The sequence below is a fragment of the Electrona antarctica genome, assembly GCF_951216825.1.
Source record: "Electrona antarctica genome assembly, chromosome: 20".
Classification (NCBI taxonomy): Eukaryota; Metazoa; Chordata; class Actinopteri; order Myctophiformes; family Myctophidae; genus Electrona; species Electrona antarctica.
Genome location: NC_136801.1, coordinates 31151049 through 31177657, shown reverse-complemented (window position 1 = coordinate 31177657; position 26609 = coordinate 31151049). Strand labels below are relative to the sequence as shown.

At 41.6% G+C, this 26609-nt stretch overlaps 3 protein-coding genes across 3 annotated transcripts; all 3 read right to left on the bottom strand.

Moving 5' to 3' along the window:
• Positions 1 to 6011: 6011 nt before the first annotated feature.
• Positions 6012 to 7107, bottom strand: LOC306913241 (uncharacterized protein; the record flags this gene model as incomplete). The annotated part of the gene is made up of 4 exons (XM_079489831.1): positions 6995 to 7107; positions 6480 to 6591; positions 6305 to 6379; positions 6012 to 6183 (listed from the first exon to the last, which is right to left on the bottom strand). The coding sequence occupies exons 1-4, from the start codon at positions 7065 to 7067 to the stop codon at positions 6012 to 6014; spliced, it is 432 nt and encodes a 143-aa protein (XP_079345957.1). The 5' UTR covers positions 7068 to 7107.
• Positions 7108 to 9474: 2367 nt separating this feature from the next.
• On the bottom strand, positions 9475 to 10716 carry LOC306913240 (eukaryotic translation initiation factor 2 subunit 1-like; the record flags this gene model as incomplete). The annotated part of the gene is made up of 1 exon (XM_079489830.1): positions 9475 to 10716. One exon carries the CDS (start codon positions 10714 to 10716, stop codon positions 9475 to 9477), a length of 1242 nt encoding a protein of 413 aa, XP_079345956.1.
• A 3394-nt stretch (positions 10717 to 14110) lies between these two features.
• LOC306913239 (extracellular calcium-sensing receptor-like) lies at positions 14111 to 26300 on the bottom strand (the record flags this gene model as incomplete). The annotated part of the gene is made up of 7 exons (XM_079489829.1): positions 14111 to 15024; positions 15113 to 15236; positions 16329 to 16538; positions 17547 to 17816; positions 19583 to 19859; positions 21216 to 21346; positions 26247 to 26300. The coding sequence occupies 7 exons, from the start codon at positions 26298 to 26300 to the stop codon at positions 14111 to 14113; spliced, it is 1980 nt and encodes a 659-aa protein (XP_079345955.1).
• Positions 26301 to 26609: the final 309 nt, after the last annotated feature.

Genomic DNA, 26609 nt, shown 5'->3' with positions numbered 1-26609 from the left:
GTGACGTCACAGGCCGAACACACAAAGCCAGGTGTTAAAAAAGGGGGGGGAAAATCACTCATGTGAAGTGAGCGGAACTCTTATCATCATACAGTGAGCGGTGCCTTTCATCAAGATGATGATGATGTACGGCGATATCATATCAAATCAGCCAATCAAGTCATCACATTCGGTGCTACACACACACACAGCTGTGCATAGGAGGGGCCAGCACCGCTCAAACAAATAAAAACCCAACCCAGGTAAAAACCCATACTTCGGTGCTCTATTCAAGTGCAATCTGAGCTCAGTCCAAATGAAAGTATTTATTTTATTGAGCATAGTTAAGTTGACAGAACGGCACAGGAGGATGAAACACGCACACCATTACAACCTTGACTTGGGCTGAAAACCTTACGCCCAAATACGGAGATAACTGGCGTGTTACGGCCCTTTAAAATTGGCTCGAATACCAAGGTTAAAAGTTTACCCAAAAATGTAACAAATGTATTTAAAATTGAAATCGGGCAATACATATCAGACACTGAACCCCATACAAGCCAGGAATGCAACACACAAGGAAACACTGAATAGCTGAATAAATAAAGGGGTTAACTTAATAAATGCCGAAAACAATAATAACGATAAACGCAAAACCTAGGCATCCTACCTAACAAAGATATGGGCTGGTAAACTAATAAGTGGGGGAGCCTGGGGAGGGAGCTATGCACTATGTGCATGTCGGAGTCCCCAGACTCCCCATAAACTACCAAAACAAAATAAGAACTAAACTAACCAGAAACCAAACGGCAAACGAATACTTACGACCAGCCCAGTAACTGAAATAAAGAACTAGTAAGAAAATGTGTGAAAGATTTCACGTAAATTGCATGCTGTGTTCATGATTTGAGGCTTTTGTTCAAAACGGGGCAATCTTGCAAACTGTGAAAGGCAATTATAGCCAATTAGGGTGGAATATGAAATATCGGACAGATCCGACTTGAGCACATGACCATAGAGATACTGTGTAACGATTTGTGAGATTTTTGGACAGAATCTGGAGGAGTAATATCCAAAAATGTGTTTTACAAAAGTCGGCCTCCTGGTGGCGCTATAAAAGGCAGATGCGGAAAATGCAGGTCAAAGGTTTGTCCTTGGCCTCTAGGGAGTGTGCATGCAACGTTTCACGCAGATCGGTGCAGTTTTAGGTAACAAATGTGAAAAGCTGCCTCATGGTGGCGCTATAACAGGCCGTTCTGGAAAATGCGGGGCAGAGGTTCATCGTTGGCATCTAGGGAGTGTGTGTGCAAAGTTTGGCATCGACCGGGTTAACGGTGCCGGAGATTAGCTGGTAACGGACGGACGGAAGGACACACGGACACACACACGGACGGACACACACACACGGACGGAGTGCAAAACATACTCTCTCACCATGCCTTCGGCCTGGTGGAGACAATGACGAAAAACTCCCATATCTGCTGGGTGAAGTACAACAATGTGCAAACACAGCAGCAAGATTCGTGAGCTGCTGTGATAGGAGAAGGATATCAAATGGAACACAACCACCCTAAAGACTAATCATTGTGTGTATTCCTCCACTATCTGCATCAAGTGATCATGGTACATAGAAATTAGATTTATTGGAGATTCTGACTTGCAATTGTACATCAATTTTGTTTTGATTGTATTGTTCCACTTTTTTTGCTTTGGCAATGTAAACGTATGTTTTCTCATGCCAATAAAGCCCTTTTAATTGAATTGTGAGGCAGGTATCTAATGTATCACAGGTTCAGTAATGTGGTGTCCACAAGTAGACCTTTTAATGGGGTGGCTGGGGCGGGCGGCTGTGGCTCAGGAGGTAGAGCAGGTTGTCCAATGATCCATGGGTCGGCAGCTTGAATCCCGGCTCCTCCTGTCTACATACTGTATGTCAAAGTGTCCTTGGGCAAGACACTGAACCCCACATTGCCTCTAATGAGTTGGTCAGTATGAGCTTGCCACCATTGGTGTGTGAATGTAATGAAAATGAAAGCCAGGGACAAATATGCTCTGAAGTTCTAAAAATTGAAGCTCACCAAACGCTTCATCTCCAAACACACTATGAAAAACCCATAAGTATGAAAATACTTATACAAACGTTTAAATTTCAAGGACCCCCGGTGATATGCATTAGGCTATAGGGCTGCCCGACCCCCATTTGAGACAGTTTGCTAAATTTTGGGAGCAGCACTCCCAAACCCACAGTGTTAATTTGACTGAGACTGTACTGGAACCAAATGGACACTTATTGGTTTCACTTTTACACTCAGAGTTTGTGTAACCATACATAACCTTTATTACTATGAAAAGAGACCATTTTCAGAGTTCTGATGGACGTTTGTATTGGGGTCCTCCAGCCTGGATACCCTTGTATTGTCATGGGATTTACTCATTAAGTGATCATATCACACAGAGCTAAACAAAATACAAAATAATAATGATCTTCATTTATTTCGTGTACAATTATGAAATGTTTAGGGATGACTCTCTGAGAGAATAGAAGTTGTCTTGTCACTTGAAGGAAAGAGTATTTACCACCATCTAGTGGTTGCTTTGAAGACTGCTGTCAGTTAAATGTGCTCTATGTTCCCCCTGTTCTTATTGGTAGTTATGATCACATGTGCAAGGCTTTACTTCCTGCTGGTCAGCTTTTTTTGTTGTTGTTTTTGTTGAGAAAACACAGTAAGTAAGTAAGTACATTTTATTTATAAAGCACCTTTCGAAACAAAGTTACAAGGTGCTGAACAATTAACACAGTATAAACTAGAAAAAGTGCCCTTCTGGGCACAGGTCTCCACCAGGAGGATAGGAGTGTGTGTGATGTTTGGCAAAATGTTTAGGAGTGATATAAACATGTTTGTTTGTTTTTTGCAACAATTTTCTTCATTGTGTTGAGGAAATGCAGAGTCAGATCACTCATAGCATCTCTGAGGATAGAATTCTGGATGAGCAGGACATGTGCAGCATTTTGTACAAAACGGGCCACTCCTGAAGACTTTGGAAGGCAATCTTAGCCAATCAGTGTAGAATCTGAGAAATCAAAAAGACTCGTCTTGATCACATGACTACAGAGATCATGTATACCGATTTGCATGAGATTTGGATGAAATCTGTGCGACTAATATAAACAATGTGTTTTGCAGAAATCGGCCTCATGGTGGCGCTATAACCGGCAGATGTGGAGGGATGCAGGGAAAATGTTTTTCCATGCCTCTAGGGAGTGCGCATACAAAGTTGTACACAGAACGATGCAGTTATAGGTAAAAACAGGAATTGCCCTGTTATAGCGCCACCATGAGGCTGGTTTGGAAAATAAATTGTGTCATGTCGTCCTCAGCCTAGTGGAAATGTGCGTGTATAATTTCACGGAAATTGCACACTGTGTTTGTGATTTGTGGCATTTTGTTCGAAACGGACCAATCATGTGAGCTTTGGAAGCGAATCAGGAAGGAAGATGGGAAATGGTGCAGATCCGTGTTGATCACATGACTATGGAGATAGTGTATACCGAATTGTGTGATGTATGGATAAAATGCGTACGAGTAATCTACAGAAATGTGTTTTGCCTAAATCGGCCTCATGGTGGCGCTATAACAGGCCGTTGAGGAATATTTGGGGCAGAGGTTCGTCGTTGGCATCCAGGGAGTGTGTGTGCAAAGTTTGGCATGGATCGGGCCAACGGTGCCGGAGATTAGCTGGTAACAGACGGACGGAAGGAAGGAAGGACGGACGGACGCACACACACACACACACACACACACACACACACACACACACACACACACACACACGGACGGAGTGCAAAACATACTCTCTCCCCATGCCTTTGGCCTGGTGGAGACAACAATAGAAGCAAATTAAAAACAAGGAACATATCACAATATAATACAGTAGTGCAGTGAGCAGAACAAAAACAAACAAGGCAGAACAAAAACATAGGGCTATAGAAATGAATCAGGTCAAAGGTACTGTACATGGGAGAAATATTTACAAAAGTATGTACTGTATGCTATGCTCTGTCTACAATACATCTACACCAGTGGTTCTCAACCTTTTTACACACAGTACCACCTCAGAACATATCTGCATATATATGCTCCAGTATATTTAATCGCTTGCCATCCACCTGTTTTGAGCCATTGGAGAAGCTTTGTCTGTGAGTTTACTTTATGTTACATGTTTCATCTTTAAGAATAATGAAATGATGCACATTTTGCTGTTTTATTTTACATTTATGAGATTTATGGTCAATTGCCTACCATGCCATTTACTATGGCTTGCCTTGTCATTTGTAGTGCAGTGTTCTTGTTTAGCTGTAAGTAGAATCTAGGCATTACATTTGTTTTATTGAGAGCTTTTTTGTGCATTTATTTTCAGTTTCACAAATTTCTGCATTTTTTCAGCATTGTAAACAAGTTGATGAAGAAGTGTGAAGTAAACAACCTCCAATTCTTTATTTTAATTTGTATTCTGTTTATTGATAAGCACAATTATTCAAACCGTTTTACAGCAGAGCCGGGAGGAGAGAGATCATCATAGTCATTTACAACTTGTGCTTTATTTTTTTTCTCCACACACTTATCTCTCCCCTCTCGGTATTCAGTTTCTTCAGTTCAACCTCCAATAAGCCTATCTCACAGAATTTCCCCGCCCCCCTAAATACGCCCCCTTTCGGGGTTAGTGGTGATAGCGTGACGTCACTCCATAGACCTTACATGTTAACAGAGGTAATTTAAGAAGTCTACAACTTTTGTTTTCTCAAGGTAAGGTTTGTTCTATCTGTTCGACCTGATTTACCATCTTGTTTGCTTCATAATAATATTGGTCTGTCACATTTTTACATTAGAAAATGTACTTAGATTCTCCAGAGAAAAAAACGTGTAAATGCTCATGTTAAAGACACCACTATTTACCGGAAGTGGGCGTGGAAAGCGGGCTGTGAGATAGGCCTATTCTACGTCCACGTCTGGTCAAGTCTTTATCAGTGCCTTTCTGTTTAGCTATAGGCCTATCTGTCACTTCGTGGAGCCACACACTCAGGGGACAGAATAGAAGTAGTAGAGATTAAAGGGGGTGTAAGTGATATTGTTTTGATATGATTAGTGTTAAATAGCTCTTATTCCCTAATTGCTATGTTTGTTCAGTACCAGGGGTCTCCGGGATCAATAATTGGATACATGATAAATAAGTAAAATTGGAAGTTAAACAAATAAATATGTACAGTACACACTGTAAAAAATATAAGCTTATATGGGTTCTCTCTCCTGATTGGATATTGTAACTCAAGTTATACCTCAGTGTATAGCTCTGATCTTCTATTTTCATATGAAGAAATTAAACGATGAAAATGTGAAACATTTCATTTATTTATTATTTGAATGTGTCCCTCACTTTCACAACTCCCCCTGAGACACAGACACTCCTGTTACTGCACAGATACTACAGCAATAACAAGGATATAGAGCTTTTACACTTATTTTAACAAATACATTTCACTTACCCTATACGCTTTTTAAGTTGGTTTCATAAATAACATAATGAGCTTAGAAACACAATAAAAACAGGAATAACAACATCATTTCATTCCATAAATAAATCTAATAAATACATTCTTACAGGTTTACCGAGCACCGAGAATAAATTAAACACCGACTAGTGTTGTGTTAATAATTTAAAACCTATCAAACCTATCATGTCACAAATATGGCCCTGAAAGTATCATTAATAGCACTCGGCTTTCAACACGTTCATTCACATGCTGCTTCAACAGAAATGCTGATTCATCCTCGTTGACTTCCTGGTTGCCTGCTGGATTGAGGTCATTGGCTGGAGAGGGAGAGGACGGTGGGGCGCGGTTGAACTTCTCTTTTTTCCGCTTCTGCCAAATTCCAGCATTTGTGTTTAGAGTAGACAGTCAAGAGCATAGGTGATGCCCAGCGCGGCGCGCTATTGGTCCGCTGGCCCGCTGAGCTGAGGTACGACTGTAGACCTCACTGGGATGATGAGGAGGAGGAGGAGTAGGAGGAGAATGAGGTAGGAGGCAAGGAGGTCGAAGGCAAGGAGGTGGGAGAAGAGGAAGAGGTAAGGAGGGAGAGTAGAGAGGGAGTAGAAGAGGAGGTGGAGAGAGGGGAGGTAGGCTTGGCGTTATTCCTGCGTGCCGCCCTGTCAAGAAAACGATACAGAAACAGTGACGGTTAAGCGGAGTGGGGGGGAATTAGTGAACGATAGTTATTTTGAATGAGTGAGTGAGTGAATTAATGAATTACTTAAATAATGAACTTACTCAAAGTTTTTGATTGTCTGTCGCACCCAGCGAGCATTGAATTGACTGCAGAACACTCCTTTCTCTGTCTGAAAACTGCAAGAACACAACAGTTTAGATCCTACATGAGATAGATAGATAGATAGATAGATAGATAGATAGATAGATAGATAGATAGATAGATAGATTATCTTACATGATAGCAGTGACACATGGCAGGTTTTTCTTCTGGACCATGTATCCAGTGATAGGTTCTTGGATCTCCTGTCTGCTTACTGTAGTGCAGCAAGATGCTAGCTTCTCAGGCGCTGTAGGAAAACACATGGATCAAGGGTTAGGTAATTTTGCTATGAATGACACATAACATAGATGGTTATCATACCCATAATGTGAGCTTGTTGATCTGCTGTTTTCAAATAGCCAAGTTATATAAATGGATAATGTTATGTTTTGTAATAATAATAGTATCTAGTTTTCAAATACATAGTAGTGGAGTAAAAAAAGTACAATATTTGCCTCTGAGATGTAGTGGAGTAGAAGTAAAACATTATTGAACATAACACTCCAGTAAATTCCTAAAAAAATGTACTTACGTACAGTACTTGAGTAAATGTACCTAGTTACTTTCCACCACTGAGTATATTAGGCATAGTACTGTACTGTACATGCCGTACACATACTGCTATACTACTGCATACTCATGTAACTCACCGGCTGAGGCCATGACAACCAGAGTCACCAGCATTATCACAGCAATCTTCAGCAGGATTCCACAGGACACCATTTTTACTATAGACACTAGACTCGATGTGTAATGAATGAATGAATGAATGAATGAATGAATGAATGAATGAATGAATGACTGTGATTCAATGATTGTATAATTAAATCTTCCTCTCTCCTCTTCTCAGTGCAGTCTAGTGATGTGACAGGCTTGAAGAGTGTCTGATACTTATGGCCTGGAAAAGCAGAAGTGCAACTACTGGTACACCACCCACCCACCCACACACACCCAATAACTCACTCTCTCTCTCTCACACACACACACACACACACACACACACACACACACACACACACACACACACACACACACACACACACACACACACACACACACTACCCAACCTGTACAAAGATTTTATGTTTTTTTAGATATCTCAATTGTTGTTGTTATTGTTATTGTGAATGAATGCATGCAGGGATTGGGATCCGAATAGAAGCAAGGTCTTTCTTCGTTGCTGTCCTTTTGGACCAAATGTGCTTTACTGTACCATGTACTGTTTTCATTTTATTGTCTAATATGTGTGGTGATACAAGGGTTCTGCCCTACAGCCGCGGATAAGCACTTGGACTCGGTTCCAAAGAGATACTGTGAAAATAGCCGATCTACAAGCCCACAACGACTGCGAGGCATTGAGAGCTTACTAGATCCCCCCCTTCCCCCAAATGATGTGAGGATGTGGGGCGTGGGGACGCAATGAATGAACAGTGAGGAAGTGTCATGCATGTGACCGGCAGGCAGCTACTGGCCAACAGGAAACCATTTCATCACTTGGTTTCTTAGGGATCCTCCACGAGTTCTAAGAAATGCGTGTTGGTTGGCACGGGGATATGACAAACAGTTCGGAAGTGCATAGATAGTACTGCTGTCATCAGTGGTTTTCAAGAAGTGACGACAACCAGTGACGACAACCAGCGTAAAATGAAACTCTTACGGGTCCATTTGGTTTCATTTCACACTCTCAATCTGCATTACTTAATTTACAAGAAGTCTACAACATTGGAGAATGTAGAAGTATTATTTTGGCCAACGTTTGCCTGTTATCTCTCCTATGGTACCAACATCAATACAGCATGGAATTGTGGACACAATCTTCTGAGGCTAAATGTCATCAAATGGTGGTCCGCGGCTCAAATGCCGAATAAATAATGGGCCTTGAATTGATATGAAAAGGGTTGAAAACCACTGATCTATTTGATCAGAGTCCCTCAGGGATCCATATCCTAGTGTTCTTTCTGTTTTCGCTCTATTGAGTGAATCCTATTGTGTAAGATTGTACTTGTCCCCATTTGGGTTCTGTGTTCCATATTTTATTTCTCAGTTTTCTACTTGGTATGTAGTGTGTGTGATTACACATTTGGATTAATGTGAATTCTGTGTTGATTGTCGTGGGGTGATGTCATGTACAGTAAAGATGATTGTGGGCTAAGGTCCATCAAAATATGCATCTGTAACCTTCTGAACTGTTCTTTTGGGATTTTGCTATACAAATCATCATTCATTGAGATTCATATAGATTTAAAGATGCAACACAGCATGTCAAATTTGTGTAAAGGTGGGTGCTTTTAGGTCGGCCAACCTGGTGGTCGGCGAGAGCACTGGAAACTTTGGCTTGCCGAAACCAGTGCCAAAGCACTGCTGGGGATAGTATGGTAAGATCATCTGGCTTGTATGTACTCCAAAATCCAGATCACTGGCATTTGCTTGATCCTGAAAGAGTGGAACATTGGTGGCAAGCATGCGTAGCCATCATGTTGTGGAACATGATGGACCGGAGGTGATACTAGGCCATCATTAGTTTCTTCTTTCTGAAAAAGACAACATTTCTTCTAATCAGTTTGAAATTTTTTGGGGTATTGATTTCTGATTAAGGCAGAGGGGATGTCCTTTTATACCAACTTAATAAAGTGATATCCGCACATCAGGTTCATAGTGACCTACACATTCATGTATGGCATACAACCAAGCCCAAAGGTGGTGCTGTGCAGCCAGACAGATCCGGAGTCTGTCTCTTTTCCCAGAGAACTGTTTGTCCAGTGGTGCACGGATGCCAAGAACAACTCAATCATCCTCACCCTACCGCACCACACCTGGAACCATCAGTTGTTACCTAATCCCAGAGACGTGGCTGGATCTGGAGGTTAGGAAACGAGTGGAGCTGGAAGGCAAGGAGCTGGCATATAGGTATACCTTGAAAAAGAGACGGAAATGCTGTTGGGTTGCAGAGCAGATTCAGACAATTATCAAGAGCCTATATACTCCCTGCAGTTAAAGAGTCCTGTTCAGCAGCACGCATTTTCCACCTTTGTATGCTGGCCCTCTCAGAGTTGAGGGATAATGTGCAGGCCACATGCATGATTACACAGGCAAGCCCATGGGGAAATGCCCTGAATATTCCAATGATGGCCTATTGGATGGACTCTGCTTTGGCTGACGTCTCCTCTGCGTCATAATTCACATCCAGCTCAGCGTTCTCTTTCTCTAGACTCTCCAGCTGCTGGGCCACCACCTCATCAGCGTTATCTTTCTCTAGACTCTCCAGCTGCTGGGCCACCACCTCATCAGCGTTCTCTTTCTCTAGACTCTCCAGCTGCTGGGCCACCACCTCATCAGCGTTATCTTTCTCTAGACTCTCCAGCTGCTGGGCCACCACCTCATCAGCGTTCTCTTTCTCTAGACTCTCCAGCTGCTGGGCCACCACCTCATCAGCGTTCTCTTTCTCTAGACTCTCCAGCTGCTGGGCCACCACCTCATCAGCGTTATCTTTCTCTAGACTCTCTAGCTGCCGGGCCAATTCTTTCTCATCCGTCTCGGTCACCACTGTTGGCTCCAATTGGATTTCAAAAATGCCCTTCTTCTCCTCTATCTTCTCCTTGATAGCAGCCATGGCCTGTTTGAGGACAGACAGGCCCTCTGTGTGCTCCAGTGTCGTCGTAGTCATCATGAATCGTGGATGAGCGATCAGGTTTATATTAATAGGCATGGCGTCCGTCGAGTAGGCGCGGCCTGCCCGCAGGGCATCTTTGATGGCATCAATCCCCTCATACTCGTAGCACTGCACATCGATGTCTGCTCTGATTTTGACAGCCTGCGGAGTGAGTCGTCTTTTGATGTTGTCAATCAACCCCTTCCTCTCCATCTCCGTCAGGTCCAGGCCATCGAGGATTGAAGGATCTGACTCGGCCTGTTTGAAGGCATCATACGCTCCATATCCGGGCTTCTTGGATTTCTCGTCGAAGACCCAGGCAGTGCGCTGAAACAAGCTCTCCAGCTCTTCATCCTTGGTGTATTGAAGCCCATTAGCCACTTGTTGAAGGATGCTGTACACATTTTTGGATTTGGTGAATTTATCATGACACTTTGCCTTATCCTCTTCGGTAACTCTTCTTTTTGATAAATCAATGTATCCTTTTTCGTTGTCTACTCTGATGACCTCTACGACCTCTTCGTGGCCTATGCGGATGAGTTTATTGATGGAGCGGATACGTCGGCGTGACAGCTCACTGAGTGGGATCATGCCCTCTTTGTTGTTGTACTCCAAAAGGTTGACATAGGCGCCCATCTCGTCAATGGACCTCACCTTCACCATCACAACATTCTCCTCCTGTGGAAGCCGGGGCTGGTAAAAACGACAGCTGAGTCCTGGCATCTCTGTGATGTATATGGTTACAGACACTGACTAAATATTTTGATTTAACTTTCTCTGGTTGCTTTCTAAATGTGGAAAGGAGCATTCACCCCTTATATAAGCTGACCAGCGCTCAGGTCTGCTATCATACACAACACAAGCCGATGCTATGCATGTGCTGATTTGTGCAGGTGCTGTTTTGCTAATTAAATATCTGACACCCAAATTTGGGTGTACACCCAAATCCGCGTTGAGGGCCATGGTGCATTTATAGATAGATGAAAATCATGCATCCGTGACTTAAACAACGTACACACTTTGGAAGTAGGTTAACCCATTTTGGACTGAAGCCGATTCTAAAAAGCCTTCTAAATCCTGACCTAGGTTTTCTGAAAAACGTATATAGCAGCATCAATTTTGTCATTTTTGAATACTGTACATACTGTACAATACCCCAAGAGGGGTTCCCGTCCAGAAGGGTTAGAACACCTAAAGGGGTTCCCGCCCAGAATGGGTTAAACATGGAACCACCGCGGCGTTAGGTGAGTAATGTATACTTCATTGTATAAGTCTCATGGCTCACGCTGGTAAATCATCAACAGCTGCTGTCCAAACAAAACATGTAACAGTAACACATACAGTACGGTATATTACTGTCACTGCCTGCAAGAATGTGATGTCATTAAATTGAGGTTCACTTTGCCTGCTTATATCATGCCCTTAAATGGTGCTTGTACTTGGAACTGTTTGGCCGCGAGCCAATTCTATTAAAGATTTTAGTTCATTAGTTGAAGTGGCGGGAGGTCGGTTCGGGGTCCCCCTGGACCGCTATTGTCCACCACTTAGGGGAGCATAAAGGCCTATTCATAGTCTGGATTTTCGGTGGTGTGGTGACGGGTGACCACCGCTCTGGTGGTGAGCTCTTCACCGCGGCTCGTGACGTCATGTTGTAGTTCGGTGGTCACCTAACCACCGAAAATCCAGACTATGTATGAGCCTTTACTCTCTGTCTGACTCAGAAGATGACAGTCATCAGTTATTCAAAGGAAACCGGAGACGATCACCCTGGTGTCATGGTCAGCCAGTTTCCACTATATGGAACGGTTCGTCATTCATTCTGAGTAAGTGGTGAAACATCACATGCATGATGACCCTCGTGGCCTGGCCAGTCAGTGTTGCAACAACTCCAGTGATCACTGAGTTGTTGCTACACTGACTGCACATGGTCCTGTAACTCTCTGTATGCAAGTAAATGAAAGCAAGAACTGCAGAGTTCAGGTTGGCAGAGGGAGTGAGTTTGGCAGAGGGAGTGTAGCGCCCAGGATTGCATTACACTAGACATTAACACGGAAAAAGAGTTGAAAAAAGAGTTCTTCCTTCCGCGGTGGAGTTAAACCCTTAAAGGACAACTTTAGTTTTTTTCAACCAAGGTTCAAATCAAATCAAATCAAATCACCTTTATTTATAAAGCACATTTAAAAACAATTTCCATTGTACCAAAGTGCTGTACAGACATTTCATCAACACCACAGATAGAAAATTACAGACAAAAGCATGATTATAAGCAAACTATCAAAAAATAATCAAACAATATACTATTAAAAAACAAAACAAAAACATAAACAAGGTCACGGGCAATCAAATGCTTGGGAGTAAAACAGGGTTTTAAGTCTGGATTTAAAAATGTCAATGGAGGGGGAGGTTCTGATGGAGTAGGGGATGGTGTTCCACAGCCTAGGGGCTGCAACTGAAAAGGCACGGTCACCTCTGAGCCTCAGCTTGGTTGTTGGGACATCTAAGAGTTCAAGGTCTGTGGATCTGAGGTGCCTAGTGGTGGGGGGGTATTTTACCAGGTCTGTGATGTAGGCAGGGGCTAGGCCATTCAGAGCTTTATAAACAAATAAAAGGGATTTGAAATGAATTCTGAATTTCACTGGTAACCAGTGGAGGGAAGCCAGGACGGGGGTGATGTGGTCTCTCTTCTTGGTTCATGTTTTAGGTTGTCATTAGAGAAAGTAAAAGATGAGTGTTATTTTTAATTTGCTGCTTTCTTTTGTTTTAGGGATTTTAGCTGTTTTTGACAGGGGGGCGGGGGCATTCGAACATGGGGCTAAATATGTATTTTTTTTACAAATGTTTATAGCGATTTATTTTTGTATTATTTACTATAGTCCTACTAGACCCCAAGCAATTATATCTGGCCACAAAAGATCACGGGATCTACTGAATGTGTCAAACTGGCATATTGAGCTATATGACACACACATGTGTGGCTTCCCCCCAGTAGGCTACCTTTATATTCAGTAGATCCTATGATCTTTTGTGGCCAGCTGTAATTTCATGGGGTCTAGTAGGACTATAGTAAATAATAAAAAAATAAATCGCCATATTATTTAGTAAAAAAAACAAGTATTTAGCCCCATGTTCGAATGCCCCCGCCCCCTTGTCAAAAATAGCTAAAATCGCTAAAACAAAAGAAAGCAGCAAATGAAAATAAATTAACACTCATCTTTTACTTTCTCTAATAACAACCTAAAACATGAACCTTGGTTGAAAAAAACTAAAGTTGTCCTTTAAGGTGCGTTCAGACTTGGATGGTTAGAGAGGCGCAATTACATACAAAGTCAATGCAAAGACGAGAATTGCGCAAACGGGCGCGGCGCAACACAAACGGGACGAACCGATGCGAATATATATATATATTCAAGTCTGAACGCAGCTTTAGACTACACAATGGTGGACGGGCACTTCCACCAGCCTCTCTGAGCAAGCGGTGAAACATGACAGACATGACCCTCCCTGATGACCTGTGGTCCCATTAGCATGGGACCACAGGGGAAGGTGATTGACATGGGAAAACAATCACACCATCCATGTGTAAAGAATGAGAGCATTTATGTACAAACTTGGGAGGCAACTTTAAAAAGTACAAGCATACCGAGCCCAGATTCAAGACCCTGTAAAGACAGTTCAGTGATTTGTTTCTAAACACATTAGACATGTTAAAAATGTAATGGCTGAAAACATGCAAACATCTGGGATATATGTTGTACTGAATTGTGCAATAAGAACATTATTTATGTGAGTTATGTTTTTGAGGGGCGGGGTTGGAATCAGACCTGATGACACACCACCGTGTCACCACGTGATTGTAACCAATGTGCCTCATAGTACTTTGACCAACAGAGAACATCACCAAACATTTTAAACCCATCTTTAAGTGAGGGTAATCAACTTCACTAAATTTTGTTTTTGATATAGATAATATAATATAATCTCTAATCTGATTACTGCTTTTGGTTTAATCTGGTGTAGACAACTGAATCTACTAAAAGGTTATCAGCAATCAAATGTTTCCATATACATTTATTGTTGTACAATACATAGTAAATGTAATATCATTTAATTTCTGCTTCTATGTTTTTGTGCCACCTCGACCCATGATGGACTTCTTGGTGTTTCTCTCAGGTTTCAAAAGGATTATGTAACATTTTGGTCCAAACAGTGCCACCAAAATGCCAAAACTAGATGCTAAAATAGCAAATACCTCCACCACATCTGCATATTTGCCTGGGGAGCTGATATATGCTGGGATGAAGGCTATCCACACAGCACAGAAGATCAGCATGCTGAAAGTGATTAACTTGGCTTCGTTGAAGTTGTCTGGAAGATTCCTTGCCATGAATGCTAGGAGGAAGCTGAGGAGTGCCAATAAACCAATATAACCTAATAACACTCCAAAACCAACTGTTGATCCCACATCACACTCATAGACTATCTTATCACTGTGGTATTGCATGTTTTTATGAGGAGTTGGTGAGGCAGACACAAGCCAGGCTGTACAGATTATTGCCTGGACGGAAGTAAGAGCCAGAACTGTTCCTCTCTGCTGCATTGTACCGAACCACTTCATAATGTCTGCACCCCCAGGCTTAGAGGCCTTGAATACAGCCAACACCACCATAGTCTTTACCAGGAGACACGAGACACACAGCACAAAGCTGATCCCAAATACTGCATGCCTCAGCCGACAAGTCCAGAGTCTGGGACGGCCAATGAACAGAAGTGAGCACATGAAACATAGTTTGAGCGACAGCAAAAGTTGGAAGCTGAGCTCTGAGTTGTTGGCGCGTACCATGGGTGTGTTTCGATGATAAATGAAGATTCCCAGGACCATGGTAGAGATAAGTGTGCCTAGCAATGAGATAGTGGTCAAGGAGATACCAAGGGGCTCATGATAGGAGAGGAATTCCATGCTCTTAGGGACACAGTGGTCATGTTGTGGATTGGGCCAGAAGTCCGCCGGACAACTGATGCACTCTGTAGAGTCTGACATGGTTAAAGGAATAGACATACGTATATAGTTAGTATCATCTTAGGATAGCCGGCAGTACATTGCTACATAATGTAAACCTACCAGTCTCATTGCTGATCTCTCCCTCGGAACAAGCAATGCAGTCAAAGCAGCAGACAGGTTGCCCTTTCCTTCTGGCCACACGGGTTCCAGGGGAGCAGCTCTCACTGCACACTGACTGAGGAGGCTACAGAATTGTAACAATTACAGTCTAGAGTACTAAAATTTCATTCAAGCTTGACATGAGTTATTTTAGAGAGCTGATAAGTGACCTTGTTGGATTCAAAGTTCCAGAATATTCTGTCTTCATCGAGGATGAGTTCTTCACCTGCGGAGGTTGACTTCTTGTATACACCTACATTGTGAACCTTTGTGCTTCCATCGGGGAGCCATGCCCAGTTCATGACATCATAGATCGGTAAAGCATCACCATTTACATCAAATGATACATGATCACCAAATTATGTGGTGAAGTTGATCTTTTCCAGGTAATACACAAGCTAGAAATGGTAATGAGCAAAATTACGAAGAGCATCAGCTACTTGGCAAGTATCCCTCCCAAAGGCTTGTGTGCAAGTGCAACAGTGTTACTTTTCCAAACAATGATAAACATTTACCGCCAAGCAATTGGTATTAGTACTACACTACATCACTATAAGGAGAATTTTTCATTCTTTTTTTTCCCATGCTTTTTTTTTTGCCAACATAATTCACTATATTTGAATCAAACTAGAAACAGCTTGGCAAACTGTTAATTAACATTACACCTGCCATGGTTGTATTGTCTGCAAACGGGCACAGCTGTGCCCAATGAACGGCCCTCTTCCTGGTACACACTGCAACATGTTGTGGAGGGCATGGGCCATAGTATACACAGCCTTGTACACATTGTACTCATCCCTGAGGTTAGACACATCCAGCAGTATCGTGTCTGCCGTTGCTAGTTCCTCTTGTCCAGTACACACCCTTCCACCAGCATCCACCCACTCTGACGGAAGGGGTGCAAATTTACACTGAAATGTGTGCTCCCAAAACTGCCTCACCTGGAGAAACATGACGATTCGGTTTTTAGCTGTCATTATATTGTTCACTTTTTCGATTAAGCAAATGTAGGCTATATTTCTTTCAAAACTCAAACTTTTTTTTAAAACATATCAATAAATCAATTATCCACATGTTCTAATATGAAAATAGCAGAACTATATATCGGCTGATTTCACTATTTTTTAACCATGTGTGTAAAATGCAGCTTAATATAACTATTAAACAAAAGACTCACTATGGTATTGCCATCATGTCTGCTGTCAGGGTCAGTGTCAGGGTGTATTCTTAACAAGAAGTCTTTCAGACCTGCTATCTCTCCGTGGCGGACCGCAATTCCCAGGATGCCTCTCAGGTACGGCATGAAGTCGGGAGTCTGGAACCTGGTGTCTATTGTCGAGCCCGCAGAGGTTATCCACTGCAGGCCTGCCACATTCTGCTTTACCACCTGTTGGTTGTATTGAAACAAACAAACATACAATCAGCCTTTTAAGACCTGAGGCCGATTCTACAAATGCCTCCTACTCACACTCACACAAAATGTTCAAAAATAGCAAATCTACAAGCTTGCAGTGTGGCACGAAGTTACCCGCTGTGAGCTTGTATATCTGCTATTTTCGAATAGCCAACACTAAAAATCTAAAATGACACCAGAGATGATTTGAATCAAATATTTAAGAAAAGTCGTGGAAGGAGATCCTTCTGAGAGTTTCATAGGCAAAGATAATCAACTTAAAAATCTCAAAATGGGTCAGAAAGACCTCAAAGACACTAGTGTTAATGGCTTAAAATATAATACACACGCACAGATGCATTTAGCCTGTCATTTGCTTCTGTGTGTGTATAGGCCAGCAACTATCGAGTGATCTCCAGTTCTCCACAAATATGGGTATAAAAGGGACTGAGATCTCCATCTCCATACAGTATATATGTATATGGGCATATCGGTCGGATTGGTGGTGCAATGTAGGTGTGAGGGGAATGTATTGGCCCAAACCTCTAGTCTAGTACATATAGTAACAGTACACCACCCACACACACACACACACACACACACACACACACACACACACACACACACACACACACACACACACACACACACACACACCATTTACTGCATATGCAAATGAGCACCTGCATAATACGTATAATGTTCTCAGTTATCAAGACAAATGCTATTTAATATCATTACAACAATATAAGAAGAGTTTTTTTTAAATAAGCCTTTTTTTATTGATGAACATAAGAAAATGATTAAATCAGCTATTATGAATGCTTGCAATTAAATTGCAACCTATTCTTATGAATCCTTAAATTAGCACGTATCTTAAACATTTGCTGAAAGTAGCTGATCTACAATGTCAGCTTTGCAACGCATGGCGAGCCAGCCTGTACATCGGCTATTTATTCACAGTGAAGAAAATGACTTAAGTGGATAATTATTAACCCTAACCTCGGCCATGAGATTGTCCACATATCTCCCATAGGCGAACACAATGACCACACGAGCTGTGGACCTCTTCATCACAGTGACGGTCCTCTGGTATTGGGCGGGGTCGTGGTCCCAGGGAAGGGCCTCCAGGTAGGCCAGACAGCCCAGGGCGGACTGGCTCAGGTCAGACTGGAAGATGCGGGCGGCGTCGTGACCCCAGTCGTTGTCAATGAACAACAGGCCTGCCCAGGTCCACCCGAACCGTTTCATAATGTGGAGCATGGCTCGCACCTGATTGGATATAAAGAATGGAGGCATACACATGCTTATAGGTAAATGGTAAAATGGTAAATGGTGCATTTATATAGCGCCTTTATCCAAGGCACTTTACATAGATTGTGCATTACATTCACCCATTCACACACACATACACCGATGGCAGCGGAAACCATGCAAGGCGCCAACCAGCACATCAGGAGCAATTAGGGGTTCAGTGTCTTGCTCAAGGACACTTCGACAGCAACTCTGGGGGAGCCCGGGTTCGAACTGGCAACCTTGCTGTTACCATCCAACCACTCTACCCCTGAGCCACCGCCGCCCTGTTGCACGTGTATATATGTATATATATATGTATATACTGTATATATGCACGCACGCACGCACGCACACACGCACGCATACGTGTGATCATAGAAAATAATAGTGATGATCAGTGATGTAAATAGATTTTCAATGTAATGAGTCCCGGGATGCAGGGATGGTCTTTTAGATGAGTCCCACAGACAGTTTATGAGTCCCACTTCAACGACATATTTTGTCATATTTTGCCATTTTTACAAATTGCAGCATTTAACTCCCGTTTTATTTTATATAGTTATATTTATGTAGAAAACAGAAGAAATTATTATTATAACTAAAACTAGCAAAATAAGCTAGAATAAAAAACTGTACAGTAGTACAGTAGTGCATCCCGTGGATGCAGAGGTCGTTGTTTTATTGCGTCCCTTAACTATAAACTGTGTTTTGGGATGCAAAATGCACCCTATTTTAATCTCTGGATGATAGTTACTGGCCTATACTGTACACACAGCAAAGGGCAGGCAGAATGCAACATGGATTACCTGGAAAGGAACACTAGGGATTGTTCTAAAGAAGGAGGGGAACTGATTCCAGTCACTCAGACAGGAGCAGGTGGCGTAGTAACTCACCTGCAAAACAGGTAATATGATTATATACATTTTACATGCTAACAAGGCTGTGCCACGCTCCACCTCAGCTCAAAGAGATCCCCTACCCCTCTGCTTGAAATAGTAAATAATAATAATTAATAATAATAAATATAGCTGCTAGCAGCTATAAGACAGGGTTAAATGAGAATTCCATGCTAGAAGGATTTCTTACCTTTCTTTGTAGTTGTTACGTCCCCACCAAAGAGGTCCAGGTGTTATTTTGTGCAAAAGCGCATTATTGGCTATTTCCCCTACCTCAAAAATCATTTTTTTGTCTAATGTAAAAAGAATGTAAATAGTATCCCAAGTGGCACACTTTACTACTTATTTCGATGGAAATAAGCGAATTAGCACAAAACCCCAACCCCCATTGAGGGCTTATATTAGGGGAAATAATAATGCACTTTTGCACAAAATAACACCTGGACCTCTTTGGTGGGGACGTAACAACTACAAATAAAGGTAAGAAAGTCTTCTAGCATGGAATTCTCCTTTAAGCCTAAAAAGAAAAGGAAAAAAAACAAAGCTACAATTCAAAATTAAGCTGTGTTGTGGCCTATACTAAACAGTTAGTGGTAGCCTTTGCCATTTGGAGTTTCAGAAAGTAATCACTAAGCACACAACCCTTCTCTCTTTCTCTCTCTCTCTCTCTCTCTCTCTCTCTCTCTCTCTCTCTCTCTCTCTGGAATACAGGTTATTCTCTGACATATTTCCTGAAAAGTAACTGTTTTGGTCTAACAAGTTTTCCACCTGACAGCGACTGTATCCACTATAACATTGGTGATGGGTAAAAAAAAATAAAAAACTGGGTTAGAGTAGGAAACTTACCAAGGGAACTCTGTACAAACCCAGTATACTAGAGATGGCAATAGTATTCGACGAGGTCGAATCACCCACAATTCCGAGCACCGGAGGAGAGCCGACGCAGCTCTCGTCCAAGCGAAACCGCTCCTCCTCTCTCCCGCTGACCAATGACAACGCAGCGCGGAAGGCCACTCCGAGCGTGATGCAGTTATCGTAGAGGCTATAGCCCAGAGTGACGCTGGGCAGCAGGCGGGGGTTTCTGTTGATCTCTGCGATGGCAAAGGCCATGGTCTGAGCCCACCTGAATCCCTGAATATAAAAACTACAAGAACACACAGAGCCCACCTGAATCCCTGAATATAAAAACTACAAAAACACACAGAGCCCACCTGAATCCCTGAATATAAAAACTACAAGAACACACAGAGCCCACCTGAATCCCTGAATATAAAAACTACAAGAACACACAGAGCCCACCTGAATCCCTGAATATAAAAACTACAAAAACACACAGAGCCCACCTGAATCCCTGAATATAAAAACTACAAAAACACACAGAGCCCACCTGAATCCCTGAATATAAAAACTACAAAAACACACAGAGCCCACCTGAATCCCTGAATATAAACTACAAAAACACACAGAGCCCACCTGAATCCCTGAATATAAAAACTACAAAAACACACAGAGCCCACCTGAATCCCTGAATATGAAAACTACAAAAACACACAGAGCCCACCTGAATCCCTGAATATGAAAACTACAAAAAAACACAGAGCCCACCTGAATCCCTGAATATAAGAACTAAAAAAGAAACGGCCCACCTGAAAAAGAAAAAAGAAGAAAAAAGAAGAAAAAACAACAACCACACAAAAAATGTTTTAAGGGGAGCAGAGAGAAACCGAATTGCTGGTGGTAAAATCCACATATTTCTTCTTCTTGTTTTCAGTGTGTGCATATATAGCCAGCAATACACTCACATCATACAATATAAACATATCCGCTTGTCCATCAATCCCAACCTGAGCAACCTCTATTATGTTACATCTCTAACATCAGCCAGAAACAACTTCCCATTTGCTATTTTTATTCGGAACATCAAGAATCAAACTGATTAAAAATTGCTTCAGTGTTTCAATTGACAAAAATGGGTTATTAGGCCTATAGATGATATTGCACTAATATCACTGCACTAATTGATTATCCCCCAAAATCATGGAGGTATATTTGACCTGTGAGACAAATAATTGTGTCCAACAAAAATGCTGCTACTGCACGTTGTCTTTGTAAGGCAGTATAATAACTATCAACGCACGTTCCCTGTTCTCTTGTTTGCTAAAGACTAATCGTTGTGTATATTCCTGCACTATACCTGCATCCAGTGATCTTGGTACATAGAAATTGATCTATTGAAGATTCTGACTTTCAAATGTACATATTTTTTGTTTTGATTGTATTGCTGTATTGTTGTATTGTGCTTTCTGCTTTGGCAATGTAAACGTATGTTTTCTCATGCCAATAAAGCCCTTTGAATTGAATTGAATTGAATTGAATTGAATTGAATTGAATTGAATTGAATTGAATTGAATTGAATTGAATTGAATTGAATTGAATTGAATTGAAATTGTTTGCTACCGTATTCGTGATACTCACTCACCCATAGCAAGTGGGGTCCTGTTGCTTGGAGGTGAAAGATGGCTCAGGGAACACAGAGTAGTAGTGGATGTCAAACAACCCGCCCAAAATAAAGTCACCGGCCTTGTGAATTCGGTTGAGGTTGAACTGTGCCTGGGAATCACAAGACGAGTTAGAGGAGGAGGAAAACAACAGAGCGAATGAACAGAACAATAGCAACAAGGTCAAGTACAGGTATGAAAGCAGGTGCGTGTGTGGCGAAGCCATCGTGACTGTCCTCCTCCCTTGTCTAACACCCTCTTCTCCAAATCCTATGTGCAGTTGCTACATTTTATACCCAGTGCTGTGCCACAGTGGACTGCCCTTATGCCATTACCAGTGGTGGAAAGTAAGTATAGGCTAAGTACATTTACTTAAGTACTGCACTTAAGTACAATTGTGAGGTATTTGTACTTTACTTGAGTATTTCCTATTTCCAATTACGTCTACTTCTACTCCACTACATCTCAGAGGCAAATTTTGTACTTTTACTCCACTACATTTATTTGAAAACTTGAGTTACTTTTGTAGAGTTTGATTATTATTACAGTGTTTAAAAAGCAGGTGGCTTGCGCATATTTAGTTCCTTGTTCCTGGTGCTGGACAAAAGGTAGATACATACAGAGAAGGAGAAGTCCGCACACAGTCTTTGCTCCAACAGTGTTTATTTTGTTAAAACACCATTTAACCCAGGACACTACTGACGTTTCGGCCAAAACGTCAGGTGATCGTTATTATAGCTCACAATGTGTCACAAATAAATGCGACAAATTGTGAGCTTGTAGTCGATCTGCTATTTTCAAAAGATGTTTATACATTTTAAGCCTTGAAATGGGACATTCTGCACAATGAGTACTTTTACTTTTGGTACTTCAGGTACATTTTGATGCCAAAACCTTTGTACTTTTACTCAAGTACATTTTGAAATCCGGACTTTTACTTGTAACGGAGTAGTTCTACTTTGCAGTATTGATACTTACTATGCCATTATGTATTCTGTCATCCATATGGGCAGAGGCAGAAGTAGGAGCTCTGCTCTACATACATTATTAGGATTCAGACCTGGAAGTAAGCCTATACTATCAGACCTTTAAGGATCCTAGGAGGGACATCAGTCTCCAAAGGCAGCACAGCAGTTAACTATTAAGATATAGTAACAGGCAAAACATTTTTTACTGCACATACAGCATAGTAAAGACATCACACTGAAAAGAAGCACCATCAATCATGAAAATATATACAACAGTGACACTGAAAGGTAATATGTGAAAGGGTCTATATGAAAATAAATAAGGGAATATATTGGTGAAAATGAATTTTGAGTATTTAATACCTAAATGTTATTAGTTATTATAAGTTGTTTTGTTTTGTTTTGTTTTTATGAACACATCCTTTCATTCAGTGTTGTTCTTGTTCATTTCATACTCATAGGGTGAGGTTTGGGGGGGAAAGCAGCGCCTGTAGTAAAAGTTCCAGGAAGTGAACGCAGGTACAAAAGTTCCAGGAAGTGCATGAGGTTAAAGTTCCAGGAAGTGAGGCTATGGGAGTGAAAGTGAAGGTGTGTTTGTTGAGGTTTGACAAAGAGACTCTTTAAAGCCGGCACTGTAATCCAAATCAGAGCTTTAAACCATCTAATATTGTGGCCGACAAACTTTAAACGCAATGAAGCTTCACTCGCACATTATAAAAGACACATCACATCAATCCACATCACATACCTAACCCTAACCCTAACCTAACCCTAACCCTATGTTCATCATGTGATGTGGGGATGACGTGATGATGCCTTACTCACAAATGTGAAATGATACGAGACATAAACACACATCACATACCGGGCCTGTGTTCATAGGTGATGTGAGCTTACTTGATGAAGCTTTACTCACAAATTAGATCTGATAATATAGCACCAACAATGGTCTTATGACCTAGAGGTTTGCTGCTGCACTTTTCACTTTAAGCACTTAGAGCGCTTTATGAAAATGAACAAAATAAATAGATTTTCTTGGTCTCCGCCCAAGCATTTGGCCTTAGGTTTTTGTGGAGCGAGTATTTTTTTCCAGACAGTTGTCCCATGTTTCCTACATTTTTATTTTAAAATTGACATTATGTAAAAAGTGTTTTCAAAAGAATTGCATACATACATTATGCAATGGCGGCAGCATTCTTTGCACCCCAGTATTTGTCAGCGATACAGCAACACTATGAACATGAGTACACAACATACAACACTATATGACATTAGAACACAACAGCAATAAACAAAATTCGTATGGCGTGCAACGAGCTATCCGCAATTGCTGTGAAATAAAAAAATAATCACATAAATGCACATCACATACCGGGCCTGTGTTCATATCTGATGTGAACTGACGTGATGGTGCTTTACCGGCAAATGACACAACGCAAATGACGTGAAACGATACAGCTCCAATCAAATGAGAAACTGTATGCGAGACACGACCTGAATCACGCACCACATACACTAGTGAAGAACTAGTGTGATAGATAGGCAAGAAAGAAAGAAATTACTTATAATAAAAATAAAGCAAAATGCGATTAAAAACTCTGAAACCACAAAAACAAATAACTTTATTAAAGCAAAGAATAGAAGAGAAGATGAAAGGTCGGGTAGAAACCATGCACGTCCAAAACAGTTACTTTTCTGGACCAAAAAAAGAACCTGTGATCCGATATTTTTTATTATTATTATTATAATAATCTGTGTTCCAATGTTATTATTTAGTCACAAGCTCTTGTTTATACAACTTCACTGGTTCGATATATTAAAAAACAAAAATATATGTTAATAAATATAAACAAAATATTCAATAATGGATGATCTTTGCATCGTGAGCTTGTAGATCAGCCATTTGCTACTTTAGTGTGTGACGGCTACATGCTACCATAATGATACCGGACATAAATCACATACCGCCACATCACATTTGTACACACACAGTCCACTAGTGAAGAATTAGGGCAATAGATAGGCAAGGAGAGAGAAATAAAATACTTTAAAGAGTGTTTTTTCTGAGACAACCAAAACAAATAACTTTATTAAAAGCAAAGAAGAGAAAGGAGACAGTAGAAACTCAAATAACTCGACACAGAAAACAAACAGAGTACAGACACACTAGAACAGAACATACATAATGTGATGTGACGTGACAAAGCTTTTCCCGTAAATTCTGTTAAACGATAAAAGATACTCGCACACTGGGCTCAGATGCTGTCCCTTTAAAGTCCCTTTATTTGCACACAAAAGTTGACTGTGACGTTTCGAGCGCAATGCTCTTCCTCAGACTAAAGATGAACACAGAGGAACACATCTTTATACAACCCTCTTGTCAATCATGAATGGGGGTTGTATAAAGATGTGTTCCTCTGTGTTCATCTTTAGTCTGAGGAAGAGCATTGCGCTCGAAATGTCACAGTCAACTTTTTGTGTGCAAATAAAGTCACTTCACTAGCATCGGAGCCCACAGTGTGTGAGTATCTTCATTTCCTTGTATACTACTCACCGCTCGGCACCTGCCCAAGTATGGGTTGGATGTGCATGTTTTTGTACTTTTCGTTTTTAAACGATAAATAAATCACATGCCTCCACAGCCATCACATAGCCCATAGCGGCATGTGATGTGGACTGGCATTATACACACACAAATGACCTGAAACGATACACGGTACGAATGACAACAAATGTATGGTAGCATGTAGCATGTAGCCCACTTACACAAGCAGCAGAAGGAATCAAAAGGTTAATTACTAACATTCACTGCACCCAGCAGTGGCAACAGCATAGAGTTTGTATACCTTCACCTGAAATGACAGGGGGGGGGGAAGAAAAGAAAACGGAAACATTTAGTTGTTGGCCTACAGGATGACACTTTGGAAGTCATAACAGTCACTGACAGGGCTGTGTCACCATTATTTTACTTTATTAACATTGTCACACAAATTGTGATTAAAGCTGCTATAAGCAATAATGTCAACATTTTAATGACTTTTTGTATTCAGACAGCAATGAGTAAAACGCTCCCAAAAACGATTGAGTCTCTGTGACACATCTAGGGGCCACAATCTGCATTCAAAGATGTTCCTAGAAGCTTTGTCATTGGTTGAAAAGACTAACCAATCAGGAAGTAGACAGGCAAATCGACCAATCATTGAAGATGATTATTTTAAGTATCAGAGTTTGGAAGTGCTCGTTATTAGAAAAGCAACCACCTGCTGCTGCCTGCATTATGTGCAAATTCAAAACATGTGGTACACATGGGCCGTTGAGTGATATTCAACGAGCGCTTCCAAACTCCGACACTTATAACAAGAATCACTTGTGTTCATAACATGTCTACAGTGGATTTTTATGAAAACACTTTGCAGATTGAAAGAGGATAATTCAAGCTTTTCGTACAGCTGCAATGTTGGCGAGTTTTATGTTGTTTAATACAATCAGATGGGACTTTTCTGTTTCTGTTTGGATGTATGGGCTGTCAATGGGAAGTTGCACCTAGTTAGCAAGATGGCCGCAGTCTGAATAAAGTCAATTGGGACACGTCACCCCTTTTGCAACCAGATCTTATTTTAATAATGTTTGGAAGACAAGAAACACTTTCCTGGGGGTTTTATGTGGGTAATATTAGTACGGCAGCCGACAGGCTTCTTTTGTTTAAAGTGTATATAGTCTTTTTTTATTTGTGTATTGTCAGCTTTGAGCAAATTGTTTTATAGGGATTTCTTGTGACCCTCCCATTAACTAAATGGTAAATGGTGCATTTATATAGCGCCTTTATCCAAGGCGCTTTACATAGATTGTGCATTACATGCATTACATTCACCCATTCACACACACATTCATACACCGATTGCGGCGGAAGCCATGCAAGGTACCAACCAGCACATCGGGAGCAATTTGGGGTTCAGTGTCTTGCCCAAGGACACTTCGACATGTAGACAGGAGGAGCCGGGATTCGAACCGCCGACCCATGGATCATTGGACGACCTGCTCTACCTCTTGAGCCACAGTCGCCCCCTTAACATCCTGTGTAACTTTCCTTATGTTCATGGTTTCGGAAGACAGACTTTAGTCTGTCGTTTTTCATGATTTTGGAGGATTTCAAAAAAAAATGATGCTCCATTCTGTGTAAAACGTAAGGTTTTTGAGGCTGCTTTCTCATCAGCTATAGGGTATATAGCCAGTGCCTCCCCAGTGTCCCCCCAGTGCCTCCCCAGTGTCCCCCCAGTGCCCCCCAGTGCCTCCCTAGTGTCCCCCCAGTGCCTCCCAAGTGTCCCCCAGTGCCTCCCCAGTGTCCCCCCAGTGCCTCCCTAGTGTCCCCCCAGTGCCTCCCAAGTGTCCCCCAGTGCCTCCCCAGTG